This window comes from Mizuhopecten yessoensis, unplaced genomic scaffold (assembly GCF_002113885.1).
Source record: "Mizuhopecten yessoensis strain PY_sf001 unplaced genomic scaffold, ASM211388v2 scaffold10909, whole genome shotgun sequence".
NCBI lineage: Eukaryota > Metazoa > Mollusca > Bivalvia > Pectinida > Pectinidae > Mizuhopecten > Mizuhopecten yessoensis.
Genome location: NW_018408782.1, coordinates 150,988 through 164,527, shown reverse-complemented (window position 1 = coordinate 164,527; position 13,540 = coordinate 150,988). Strand labels below are relative to the sequence as shown.

The window sequence follows — 13,540 nt, the reverse complement described above, 5'->3', positions numbered from 1 at the left end:
ACACTGTAACATACAGGACACACCAACACTGTAACATACAGGACACACCAACACTGTAACATACAGGACACACAAACACTGTACATACAAGACATACACACACTGTAACATACAGGACATACAAACACTTTAACATACAGGACATACACATACTGTAACATACAGGACACACCAACACTGTAACATACAAGACATACACACACTATAAAATACATGTCTTTTCTCCTTGCCTGTTAAAGGTATACATATTTTATACTTTTAGACACTGAGTTGCCGATACCACTTTGCTGTTCACAGTGAACTGTGAATAAATTGAAGATATATCATCTTAACTATCGCTTATTTCTTTACAAATCTAGGTATTAATGCCTTTTTACATCATCATTAAAATCTGATTTTAACATTAATAGGTGTATGTATCATGTTGTGACAAGTAAAGAGTACGTCACCTTAACCCTAAGTTCCAGCTCTCCACCCCTTTTGTCAAGGTCACAGCTTAAGTTCCAGCTCTCAACCCCTATTGTCAAGGTCACAGCTTAAGTTCCAGCTCTCCACCCCTATTGTCAAGGTCACAGCTCAAGTTCTAGCTCTCCACCCCTATTGTCAAGGTCACAGCTTAAGTTCTAGCTCTCCACCCTTATTGTCAAGGTCACAGATAAAGTTCCAGCTTTCCACCCCTATTGTCAAGGTCACAGCTGAAGTTCCAGCTCTCCAACCCTATTGCAAGGTCACAGCTGAAGTTTCAGCTCTCCACCCCTATTGTCAAGGTCACAGCTTTAGTTCTAGCTCTCCACCCCTATTGTCAAGGTCACAGCTCAAGTTCTAGCTCTGCACCCCTATTGTCAAGGTCACAGCTTAAGTTCCAGCTCTCAACCCCTATTGTCAAGGTCACAGCTTAAGTTCCAGCTCCCCACCCCTATTGTCAAGGTCACAGCTTAAGTTCTAGCTCTCCACCCCTATTGTCAAGGTCACAGCTGAAGTTCCAGCTCTCCAACCCTATTGCAAGGTCACAGCTGAAGTTCCAGCTCTCCACCCCTATTGTCAAGGTCACAGCTGAAGTTCCAGCTCTCCACCACTATTGTCAAGGTCACAGCTTAAGTTCTAGCTCTCCACCCTTATTGTCAAGGTCACAGATAAAGTTCCAGCTCTCCACCCTTATTGTCAAGGTCACAGATAAAGTTCCAGCTATCCACCCCTATTGTCAAGGTCACAGCTGAAGTCCCAGCTCTCCAACCCTATTGCAAGGTCACAGCTGAAGGTCCAGCTCTCCACCCCTATTGTCAAGGTCACAGCTGAAGTTCCAGCTCTCCACCCTATTGTCATAAGACTTTCGACATTCCTTACAGCCCCTCCATTACAATATCATTCAAAAGTGTTGTTACAAAGCTACATCATTGGTATGTTACTCCAATGGTATAACAACATAACAACGTAGCTAGTACAAATGTTTGCTCTAAACATGGTCATGTTAGTATAGCTATTCACTGTACTGTTAACATGCTAATCGCCGTACACTTGAAAATGTATCAACATCTATTCGCTGTACAAAGACGAAAACACATTTAAGTCAATTACATCGTAATGACTACATTTAGACATATGACCATTATATGTTTATCCCAGTCTCATCGACATTTGGCAGTTACGTCTGTTTATTTATCGTATATGTCATACTTTAATAGTTATCTCTTCTTCTTTCTTTGTAAATGATTTTGTACCGGTATTTTGTAGTCATTTTTTCCCCAATATCTTTAGATCACATGAAATTGTTTAACTGTTGTGCTCCTTTATTTCTCTCTACGCTACCAGAAAATACCAGAAATATCGGAAAACTTAACGTGACTTGACTGCCCCCAGTGTCCACGCCCGCTTTGGTACTAGCTATATCTGATGACAGTCTTACAGGCCCACTACATATTTATTATAACTGATAATTGTGGATTCTTCTCATATTTGCTATTACTTTAAATCAATAAGGTAACATCTTTTATATATTTTTTTATAGTGTGCAGCATGTAATTGATTTTTACCTAAGAAGTTATATGTACAACTGAAAAAGTTTGTTTCATTCTCCATCAATACAAGCTTGTCTAAGTTTTTAAAGGGACAACTTGGCGAAGTAATTTTTTTTCAATATCTTGTCGCAAAATTCCTCATGATAATATAGCTATATACAGTTTGCTACTTCTTATGAACAATTAATGTCGAGAAATTGACAAGAGACAATATTCTATTAGTGTTTTTAATCAGTAATGAAGAAATCCTTAATTGTACAACCGTACGTGTCGGGGAATGTCTAGCTAACAACAATGTCCTTCCAGCCGAGGATAGACTGTAAGTTCTCACTTGATTCACACAACTTCTTTGGAATACTAATACAGGTTTATATTCTGAATCAATAGCATCTTCCAAACAATATTTCAATCATCATTTTAATGAGTAAACTTTTGACGTTTAAACCTAATTGATATCGTACTTTGTGCGGTTTGAAATTCTCCCTGCAGTACCCTCTCAGTGCATGCATACTCTACTTTATTAAGTTTCTTTTTATTCAAATCCGACTGTGGACAGAAGTATCTCAGATTGATATATTATGACACTTATAATTCTTGCTTGTAATGTATTGTGTAAATTAAAAGCGACAAGAATGTTTTATATGTGAAATTGGCTACCTGATACTGTGTTGTCGGTCAACAGCGTGGTACTGTACACGTTCACTTTTTACTGAAAGGCCTGGATATTGCGCTTTTTCGGTTGTAGCTGTTTTTTCATCGGCTTCCCAAAAGATAAAACTGACCACACTGGCAGTTGGCTTTCCCAAAAGATAAAACTGCCCACACTGGATGTTGGCTTTCCCAAAAGATAAAACTGACCACACTGGATGTTGGCTTCAGGTCATTATCAACTGTAAACTTTTGTTCGGTATCTACTTGCTTTTAAGGGTGTCATTTGACTATACAGCCCTTTAAACACTGTCAGTCAATACTTTAAACACTGTCAGTCACTGCTTTGAACACTGTCAGTCAATGCTTTAAACACTGTTAGTCAATGCTTTAAACACTGTCAGTCAATGCTTTAAACACTTGTCAGTCAATGCTTTAAACGCTGTCAGTCAATGCTTTGAACACTGTCAGTAAATGCTTTGTCAGTCAATGCTTTAAACACTGTCAGTCAATCCTTTAAACACTGTCAGTCAATGCTTTAAACACTTGTCAGTCAATGCTTTAAACGCTGTCAGTCAATGCTTTAGACACTGTCAGTCAATGCTTGAAACACTGTCAGTCAATACTTTAAACACTGTTAGTCAATGCTTTAAACACTGTCAGTCAATGCTTTAAACACTTGTCAGTCAATGCTTTAAACGCTGTCAGTCAATGCTTTAGACACTGTCAGTCAATGCTTTAAACACTGTTAGTCAATGCTTTAAAAACTGTCAGTCAATGCTTTAGACACTGTCAGTCAATGCTTGAAACACTGTCAGTCAATACTTTAAACACTGTTAGTCAATGCTTTAAACACTGTCAGTCAATGCTTTAAACACTGTTAGTCAATGCTTTAAACACTGCCAGTCAATGCTTTGTCAGTCAATGCTTTAAACACTGTCAGTCAATGCTTTGAACACTGTCAGTAAATGCTTTGTCAGTCAATGCTTTAAACACTGTCATTCAATACTTTAAACACTGTCAGTCAATGCTTTAAACACTTGTCAGTCAATGCTTTAAACGCTGTCAGTCAATGCTTTAGACACTGTCAGTCAATGCTTTAAACACTGTTAGTCAATGCTTTAAACTCTGTCAGTCAATGCTTTAAACACTGTCAGTCAATCCTTTAAACACTGTCAGTCAATGCTTTAAACACTTGTCAGTCAATGCTTTAAACGCTGTCAGTCAATGCTTTAGACACTGTCAGTCAATGCTTTAAACACTGTTAGTCAATGCTTTAAACACTGTCAGTCAATGCTTTAAACACTTGTCAGTCAATGCTTTAAACGCTGTCAGTCAATGCTTTAGACACTGTCAGTCAATGCTTTAAACACTGTTAGTCAATGCTTTAAAAACTGTCAGTCAATGCTTTAGACACTGTCAGTCAATGCTTTAAACACTGTTAGTCAATGCTTTAAACACTGTCAGACAATGCTTTAAACACTGTCAGTCAATACTTTAAACACTGTCAGTCCATGCTTTAAACACTGTCAGTCACTGCTTTGAACACTGTCAGTCAATGCTTTAACCACTGTTAGTCAATGCTTTAAACACTGTCAGACAATGCTTTAAACACTGTCAGTCAATACTTTAAACAATGTCAGTCAATGCTGTAAACACTGTCAGTCACTGCTTTGAACACTGTCAGTCAATGCTTTAACCACTGTTAGTCAATGCTTTAAACACTGTCAGTCAATACTTTAAACACTGTTAGTCAATGCTTTAAACACTGTCAGTCAATACTATAAACACTGTCAGTCAATGCTTTAAACACTGTTAGTCAATGCTTTAAACTCTGTCAGTCAATGCTTTGTCAGTCAATGCTTTAAACAATGTCAGTCAATACTTTAAACACTGTCAGTCAATACTTTGTCAGTCAATGCTTTAAACACTGTCAGTCAATTCTTTAAACACTGTCAGTCACTGCTTTGAACACTGTCAGTCAATGCTTTAACCACTGTTAGTCAATGCTTTAAACACTGTCAGTCAATGCTTTGAACACTGTCAGTAAATGCTTTGTCAGTCAATGCTTTAAACACTGTCAGTCAATGCTTTGTCAGTCAATACTTTAAACACTGTCAGTCAATACTTTAAACAATGTCAGTCAATGCTGTAAACACTGTCAGTCACTGCTTTGAACACTGTCAGTCAATGCTTTAACCACTGTTAGTCAATGCTTTAAACACTGTCAGACAATGCTTTAAACACTGTCAGTCAATACTTTAAACACTGTCAGTCCATGCTTTAAACACTGTCAGTCACTGCTTTGAACACTGTCAGTAAATGCTTTGTCAGTCAATGCTTTAAACACTGTCATTCAATACTTTAAACACTGTCAGTCAATGCTTTAAACACTTGTCAGTCAATGCTTTAAACGCTGTCAGTCAATGCTTTAGACACTGTCAGTCAATGCTTGAAACACTGTCAGTCAATACTTTAAACACTGTCAGTCAATGCTATAAACACTGTCAGTCAAAGCTTTGTCAGTCAATGCTTTAAACAGGTACCCTTAAGGTTTCACAGTGCTTACAGCTGATGTTAGCAATAAACCATTTAATCCTGGGCCTCATTTATCATGCTATGAGCTTAGTTGATAGGATCAGTGTTAAATGATCATGATCACCATGGATACTGAGCTCTTAATTAGCCTGACAGATCAGACAGCTAATGGCCCATAAACAGGGAAACACATAAAAATCATGACAATTTCTTGTTTCAAAAAACTTTGTAGGTTATATCTCTGTTTGGATATGTCATCCTGGTAAAACACTAGTCACTTCCTGCCGACTCGGCTATGGGGAATTTATTTGCAATAGGCTAGCAAGACAGAGGTCCTTGATTCAACCGCAATGGACACATTGCATTGAAAAAATAATTACCTCTATTACAAATACACTTTAATTTCTATCGTAAAATTCTTCGGTGCTTAATAAGAACGTAGCAAAGCTCTTTAATGGTAACACATGCGTGCGCAAACAGAGTTGCTTCCCCTTACTACACCTTGCCTTTAAAAAAATTCGTCCAGAAGTAGACGTCAAGTGGGGAAACAGGAAGTGTATCCTTAAAGCAAAGACAATTGTGTTTCAACCCATACATGAACATCTTCATATAGTGAAAACAATACCCATGTTTTATTACTTATTTATTTAGGTAAAAACTTATATACATTCTGAGTGAAAAAAATCTATCACATAAATTTTGATACTAGCAGGCATGAAACGTCGTTTAGAGATTATCATACTATGACGTCACAAGCACGTCACACTCCATCGGCCTTCATACGTTATTTCCGGCAGGATCAAAAATAACCGGAAAATCTTGGAACTGCGTGCATTTATCTCTTTGTCGGTGCTTCATGACTTTTTTATTTCAGTTTTTGCCACAGGCAACAAAAAGTAAAAACGTGGATGTTTTCTGAAAATCCTTTTTGTCATCAACCATGTTCTATTCAAATTTCTACCGGGAGATGATATTTTCAAAAAGAGACGCATTAAACCAATACAGTAGGTCAACGTTTACATTTATTTTTCATCATCTAAAATTTCATCAGCTTTGATTTCGATTTGTTGTGTATATGAACGAAATAATAAACATGTCTTTACATAATGTATGCATGCATCACCACTCATAAAAGAAACAATGGATAATTCATTTATGTCGAAATCAACAATAATTGTCCAGAAAACGAACCTGAGTTCAACGCCATTTTTTTAGCAACGCATCACTTTTTCACAACACATGCCGATTTATAACTAGTTAAAGACAGAAACTGTTTAATTTTATTTGGCATCATTACCTGTCAAACCTCAGTGACAGTTACAAAACTTGAAATTCAATCCGGTGTTTCAGAATGGAACAGGAAATCAGACTATATATCGATATAACAACAATTTCAGTTACATCAAAGTATTACAATATTTTGGGGTTTTTTGGGGTTTTTTTAACTAACATCTCTATACATTTAGTTTTATAGACTTATCGTCAAATATGTAATATGCACTTTTTTCTATAGCAATTACATAACAGTTTTTCCCCAACTTATTTCAATCATTTTTTTTGTGACCTGACGGAAGCACGCAAAGGATTTAATTCTTAATAAGTGTGGGAGGAAGCCGGAGTATCCAGAGAAAACCTGCGTGGTTGGGCAGGTAACCGGGATTGAATCCGGCCATCTTGGTGAAGACGAGCACGCTATCCAAGCACTCACTACCATATTGCTGTACGATAAGAATTCATTGAAATATCAATTTGGGCCCAGACAGTTTCGGCCAATGATACTGTGGCAAGTTCGGCCCATGTAACACATAAAAAGACGTAAAATTGGCGGTAAAATCTGACGTTGCATGCTTTATAACATCATAATTAAGCTGATTCAAATGGGGCCGAATTTACCTGAATGCCTGTCCGAACTTATCCCATGGCAGGGCTCGTTCGGCCATCCGACAGGGAAAATTAAAGAATGTTCAAAAACGGTGTGCTGCCATACTTCCCAAAACGGACTTTAAAAGGGCTGAATTTGCCCCGATCTCCCCTATTGTTATGTCGGTCTTAATCTCATTAGAGTTTATGTTTTATTGTATTGTTATTCCTCGACTAGCCGACTTTAAATAAATTTTATCTTACCTCATTCTGAAAGCAGTATTATCTCATTCTGAATCAGTAAATATTTATTTATTTTTGCCTTTTCATATTATGTTTTATGTTCACAATCAACCTAATTAAAATATCATTATAACTATACACTGAAGATTTCAATCTTAAATGGTCTTTTCACAGTTATTTTTCATCGTTTAAGAAACTGACGTTTTCATTGTTTATTTCCACTTTCATTTTATCTTTCTCTATAGACAAAATATCATACTCCTATGATTAATAGAAACATTATCAATGTTCTTGTTCATCGTACTGTCTTTTCATATTTACCTTCCTTAAGTAGACTCTCTGCTGCCTCGCGTGATATTTTCCCGTGATACCATCTGCATCTATCATCCTTTTCAGTTTTTTTCTTGTCACGTTCAAGTAAACTTGTCAGTGTTTCTTTTTGTAAACAGATCGAAACATTTGCTATATCTAGTATAGCGTCATTTGCATAGACAGAATCGTATTCGTCGTCGCTGTTGCGATACTCATCTCCACTGACACTCATTGTGCAGTTGGAAATCGCATTCGACTTACTTGTCAATGAACCTCTAACAAACAAACTATATCCTCTTTACTTCCTGGTTAGAATACTTCCATGTTGTGTCATGTGATCATAAACATGATGTACTAGTAATTAATTCATGGAACTCAAAATAATTATATTATGTAGTTTAAACAGCATCAATAAATTACAGTTCCCTACCTGCTATTAATATACTTTAAAACAAAATCAAATTTAATTTAAATACAAAGAAATAATATCGTTGTACTTCATACTTCAAACAAAGATGGCGGACGAAATGGAAGTCGATCGAGAGGCAGCGAAAAAGCCAGAGAAAATGTTTACCCTGAAAAAATGGAACTTAGTTGCTATGTGGAGTTGGGATGTAGAATGCGACACGTGTGCAATCTGTCGGGTACAAGTTATGGGTACGATATCACGACTCCTATTGTAATGTTGCTTAGCCTTTGTTCTGACTAAAGCCACCCCCACCCCCCCACCCCCATGTAATGATGTATGTCACAACACTTGATCAATCATTCAACATTTCTCGTTACAGATGCTTGTCTACGATGCCAGTCTGAGAATAAGCAAGATGATTGTGTTGGTAAGTCAAAGTGTAATTTTTCCTCAGCCCCAATACATACAGACATGCCCCTCATTTGGGTAATGACCCTGCTTTTGACAGTTTTGTTATTCTGTGTTGATGGCATACCGTCAGTTCACAGGGGCACGTTACAAATGTCTGAAATACACACATATGGTATACTGATATGGGTCACAACACACATAAACATACACTTGTGTTGTGACCCATATCAGTATCCCATATGTGTGTATTTCAGACATTTGTACCCTGCCCCTGTGGTCAGTTTGTCATTATATGCCATGAGCTGTACGATTGGAAAGCATCCAAATTGTCAGCAGAGGCAACACAGAGAGACAGTAAGTTCAATTTTTTATTACAGTGCGAGAAAGAAGCATTTCAAATGAAAAAGAAACCCGTTTATATAGTTTTAAATCACAAATATTGACAAAAGTATGTCGATCATTAAAATAAATATTCCTCAAATCAAATACTTATACCGATCTGCTCAGCTCAACATAGAACTGAGTTGTTTGCCGGCGCCCAGGTAGCTGAAGAGGTACAGTGTCTGTTTAGAGTTCAGGAGGTCCTTGTCTATCTGTATTTTTTTCCTCCTGTTAAACTGGTCTGATTCATTGTGCTCAATACTAGAACAGGGTACATTGCAGCCGAAGACCATTGCAAAGGTTTACCATAGAAGTAGTGTTAGGTTTCGACATTAACCAGCCATTAATTCTCCAGCCCGAGACAGATAGATTACAGCAAGGACTGCTATGTAAATATAACATGGGTAGGCCTTTGGACCAAAATTAGCGATGTAATATCATTGGATTATTGAACTAACTAATAAAAGAGTTCCTTTCCAAAAGTACTTAATTGAAATAAAATAAAGTTTGTTCCGCTAGGGTCCTTCCTTTAAATGAGTTGATCAGGATAAGAGTGAGATGTTCAGAATTAACAATGGTGATTTCCTCACCAGTTTAGAGCACTTTGAGCTCATGTCTAAGTGAATAGCTGTATGACCATAGTTTTCTCACATCTTTTGTGCCCAGTCTGTTCAGGGACATAAAAGACTAGTCCGAAATAACTGATTAGCTCACCTGCTCCGACAGGGAAAGTGAGCTAGCTTATGCTATGACTTGGTGTCCTCCATTTGTCCGGCATCAATTTTTCCTTAAAGTAACTTCTTCTGAATAACCAAAAGGCTGAGTTTGTTAAGTGTTTTCTTTCTATTTATGTACATTCTTTCCGGTAGGTGAAGCTATCGAATGTGCGTTTATGAATCAATTTACATATCTGAGCTCATTATCTGAAGTAATAGCTATAGCAATACCTTGCGGCTAAGCATTAGCTAATAGGAGATAATCATTTATTTCAGACTAATAACAGACCTTGTGTATTTAGTTCCTTGATAATGATAAAGCAACTAATAATATAGAACCAGAATCAGGGATTTACCTCTGTGTCCTTATAGTAGGAACAAAGAAACCACTGATCACCTGTCCCTATTACATCATTGGGATCTATCTTCTTGTTGTCGCCCTTGGTACCTCTGGTTATAGATCTGTTCTGTGTCTGGTTGGGGAGTTAGGCTGCAATGTCTAGGGATAACATTCAGTCAAATATGACTATGTTGGATCACTGTGTCTGGTTGGGATGTTATGCTGCAATGTCTAGGGATAACATTCAGTCAAATATGACTATGTTGGATCACTGTGTCTGGTTGGGATGTTATGCTGCAATGTCTAGGGATAACATTCAGTCAAATAGCACTATGTTAGATCTCTGTGTCTGGTTGGGATGTTAGGCTGCAATGTCTAGGGAGAACATTTCAGTCCAATAGCACTATGTTGGATCACTGGGTCTGGTTGGGATGTTAGGCTGCAATGTCTAGGGATAACTTTCAGTCAAATAGGACTATGTTGGATCACTGTGTCTGGTTGGGGTGTTAGGCTGCAATGTCTAGGGATAACATTTCAGTCAAATAGCACTATGTTGGATCACTGTGTCTGGTTGGGATGTTATGCTGCAATGTCTAGGGATAACATTCAGTCAAATAGCACTATGTTAGATCACTGTGTCTGGTTGGGGTGTTAGGCTGCAATGTCTAGGGATAACATTTCAGTCAAATAGGACTATGCTGGATCACTGTGTCTGGTTGGGATGTTAGGCTGCAATGTCTAGGGAGAACATTTCAGTCAAATAGCACTATGTTGGATCACTGTGTCTGGTTAGGATGTTAGGCTGCAATGTCTAGGGATAACATTCAGTCACATAGGACTATGTTGGATCACTGTGTCTGGCTGGGATGTTAGGCTGCAATGTCTAGGGATAACATACAGTCAAATAGGACTATGTTGGATCCCTGTGTCTGGTTGGGATGTTAGGCTGCAATGTCTAGGGAGAACATTTCAGTCCAATAGCACTATGTTGGATCACTGGGTCTGGTTGGGATGTTAGGCTGCAATGTCTAGGGAGAACATTTCAGTCAAATAGCACTATGTTGGATCACTGTGTCTGGTTGGGATGTTATGCTGCAATGTCTAGGGATAACATTTCAGTCAAATAGGACTTTGTTGGATCACTGTGTCTGGTTGGGATGTTAGGTTGCAATGTCTAGGGATAACATTCAGTCAAATAGCACTATGTTAGATCACTGTGTCTGGTTGGGATGTTAGGCTGCAATGTCTACGGATAACATTTCAGTCAAATAGGACTATGTTGGATCCCTGTGTCTGGTTGGGATGTTAGGCTGCAATGTCTACGGATAACATTTCAGTCAAATAGGACTATGTTGGATCACTGGGTCTGGTTGGGATGTTAGGCTGCAATGTCTAGGGATAACTTTCAGTCAAATAAGACTATGTTGGATCACTGTGTCTGGTTGGGATGTTATGCTGCAATGTCTAGGGATAACATTTCAGTCAAATAGCACTATGTTGGATCACTGTGTCTGGTTAGGATGTTAGGCTGCAATGTCTAGGGATAACATTTCGGTCAAATAGGACTATGTTGGATCACTGTGTCTGGCTGGGATGTTAGGCTGCAATGTCTAGGGATAACATTCAGTCAAATAGCACTATGTTAGATCACTGTGTCTGGTTGGGATGTTAGGCTGCAATGTCTAGGGATAACTTTTCAGTTAGGTGGCACATAAAAGTGGCCAATCATCTGTGGACATCGTCTTTAAGAAATCATACGATTTCCACTGTTGCTAGGAAACAAAACTGTAGCAAACAAACTCACATATTTCACCTCTTATAAATAAAGAAATACAAAATTTCAAATTTTATTTTCTATTTGCTTTGCAGTTGTATGGGGAGAATGTAACCATTCATTTCACCTTTGCTGTATGACTTTGTGGGTAAAGCAGAACAAGCGCTGTCCACTGTGCCAACAGGACTGGGAAGTTCAGAGGATCGGCAAGTAGGGTGCTTATGGAACACATGTTTGCGGTAACATTTTATGCGGAGAACATGGTTCACCTGAATACAGACAAGATTGTGGGATAGAAACTGCATGGATTTATTGTGGTACATCAAATGGACAGTGGTCTTGATGTGCTTCAGAAATGTTTGAAGAACTTCAACCACAGACTTGGTGTGCAAGAATGAACATTACAAAACACCTGTTAACTTGCATCTCAAATGAGTGATGAGTACTGGTCTTTTGTTGGTTAGATTATGATTCTTTCATATTTAATTAAATACCAAAGTAAGAAGTTTGAACGCCCATTCCCCCTCGATCCTGCTCAGATGATTTTACAGAAGGGTCTTATAGACGGGAAATTCCGACGGTTCCATCTGTAGACAGAGAAAAAGGTTTTCACTGGTCAACAAAGCAATCCCTCCAAGCATCATTAATCTCAATGGTGTTGGATCAGGATGTTGATTTCATAAGACTGATAATATGCCACTGTTGTAACAGAGGGAAGGTTTTTTTGTATATTGAGATATATATATTGTTAGATCTCATTCAAGCAAAAAGTACAGTACCTGGACAATTCTCTGGGAAAATAAGGTGAATGAGATTACTTCAAGATTTCAAGATAAAATATTTGAAAACTTTACCTTGTAATACAGTTAATGTGTACTTCTAAACAATTAGATGCAGTATATTTATTAATTGTTTACTCCTTTACTTCGATTTTTAATTTGTTTTTAATTGAAGACAACTTCTGGCGTTATGTTAATTTATTTAGACAGGAGATGAAGGCCAGCATAATTTTGTAAGTAAGGTTAATCAGTTGTGAGATGAGAACTATCATTATTTATTAGTTTGATGTAACAGATGGAAGATGTTACAGACGTAATTATTTTTACAATGTCTTGGCTGGGGGTCAAACCCAGAATGCCTGGTTTACTTACCCAATCACCTTGCTTAAACATTTCTGGAATAACAGTTGTTTTCCTTAAAGTAATTGTGAAAGTTCTGTAGAATAATAGAATTATCAAGATTCCTCCGTGGTTCAAATTTCTAGTAAGGTAGCAGGAACCCATTTGACTTCCTTTTCCTTGTATGTTGTAAGCATCGTTTTAATAATTGTGTATATATATCGAGAAATTTATTAAAAAAAAATGTCTAGTTAATTTCTTGTTTTTGTCTGTGATAATCATGAATTCAGTTTTCTTTACCATCACAACCTTATAAGGGCTATTTTTGTGATGTCCAATGTAACGATATCAGCTGGACGATTTCATCTGTAACAATGTCAGCTGGACGATTTCATCTGTAACAAGAGGCCCATGGGTCTAAACGGTCACCTGATATATTTATACAGCCAGTTGATTTTGCTTTTAACATGAACAGAAATGTTATTCAAAGTGACAAAAAACAATAAAACCACCTTATTCAATATCTAGCATACAGATTTAAAACTGAAAAGTATTTGAAACTAGCATCAAACTGTCAACTCAGGGTTATAATTCCAATCAAGTTATTAACATGTAATATTCAAAGTATCATTTGCCATTATAAACCATAGTACATTGTCTTCCCCAGGGGGTAAAAGTGAGACCCTAGGGTCATATCCCTTAAGACCCTTCCATCTATGAAGAGTGTTTGATTCTACCATATCTGGGTCTATGAGAAGAAGATTTTTGAAATTTC

The 13,540-nt window shown here is 37.5% G+C and overlaps 2 protein-coding genes across 2 annotated transcripts in view; one reads left to right on the top strand and one right to left on the bottom strand.

Moving 5' to 3' along the window:
• LOC110463447 (tyrosine-protein kinase HTK16-like) overlaps window positions 1-7,945 on the bottom strand; it is a 54,737-nt gene extending 46,792 nt beyond the window's left edge. Inside the window, exon 1 of the mRNA XM_021518059.1 lies at window positions 7,626-7,945. Coding sequence (XP_021373734.1) covers window positions 7,626-7,848 — 223 coding nt within the window. The 5' untranslated portion in view covers window positions 7,849-7,945. The remainder of the gene's footprint in view (window positions 1-7,625) is intronic.
• Window positions 7,946-8,115: 170 nt separating this feature from the next.
• LOC110463452 (RING-box protein 2-like) lies at window positions 8,116-13,020 on the top strand. The gene is made up of 3 exons (XM_021518064.1): window positions 8,116-8,273; window positions 8,405-8,452; window positions 11,743-13,020. Exons 1-3 carry the CDS (start codon window positions 8,132-8,134, stop codon window positions 11,859-11,861), a joined length of 309 nt encoding a protein of 102 aa, XP_021373739.1. The 5' UTR covers window positions 8,116-8,131; the 3' UTR covers window positions 11,862-13,020.
• The last annotated feature ends 520 nt before the right edge of the window (window positions 13,021-13,540 follow it).

Bases quoted from the DNA above. Each gene is read 5' to 3' on its own strand.
- LOC110463452 (XM_021518064.1), top strand. From the start codon at position 8,132: ATGGCGGACGAAATGGAAGTCGATCGAGAGGCAGCGAAAAAGCCAGAG. The intron at 8,274-8,404 runs GTACGATATCAC...TTCTCGTTACAG, and splicing joins CTGTCGGGTACAAGTTATGG to ATGCTTGTCTACGATGCCAG. The intron at 8,453-11,742 runs GTAAGTCAAAGT...TTTGCTTTGCAG, and splicing joins TAAGCAAGATGATTGTGTTG to TTGTATGGGGAGAATGTAAC.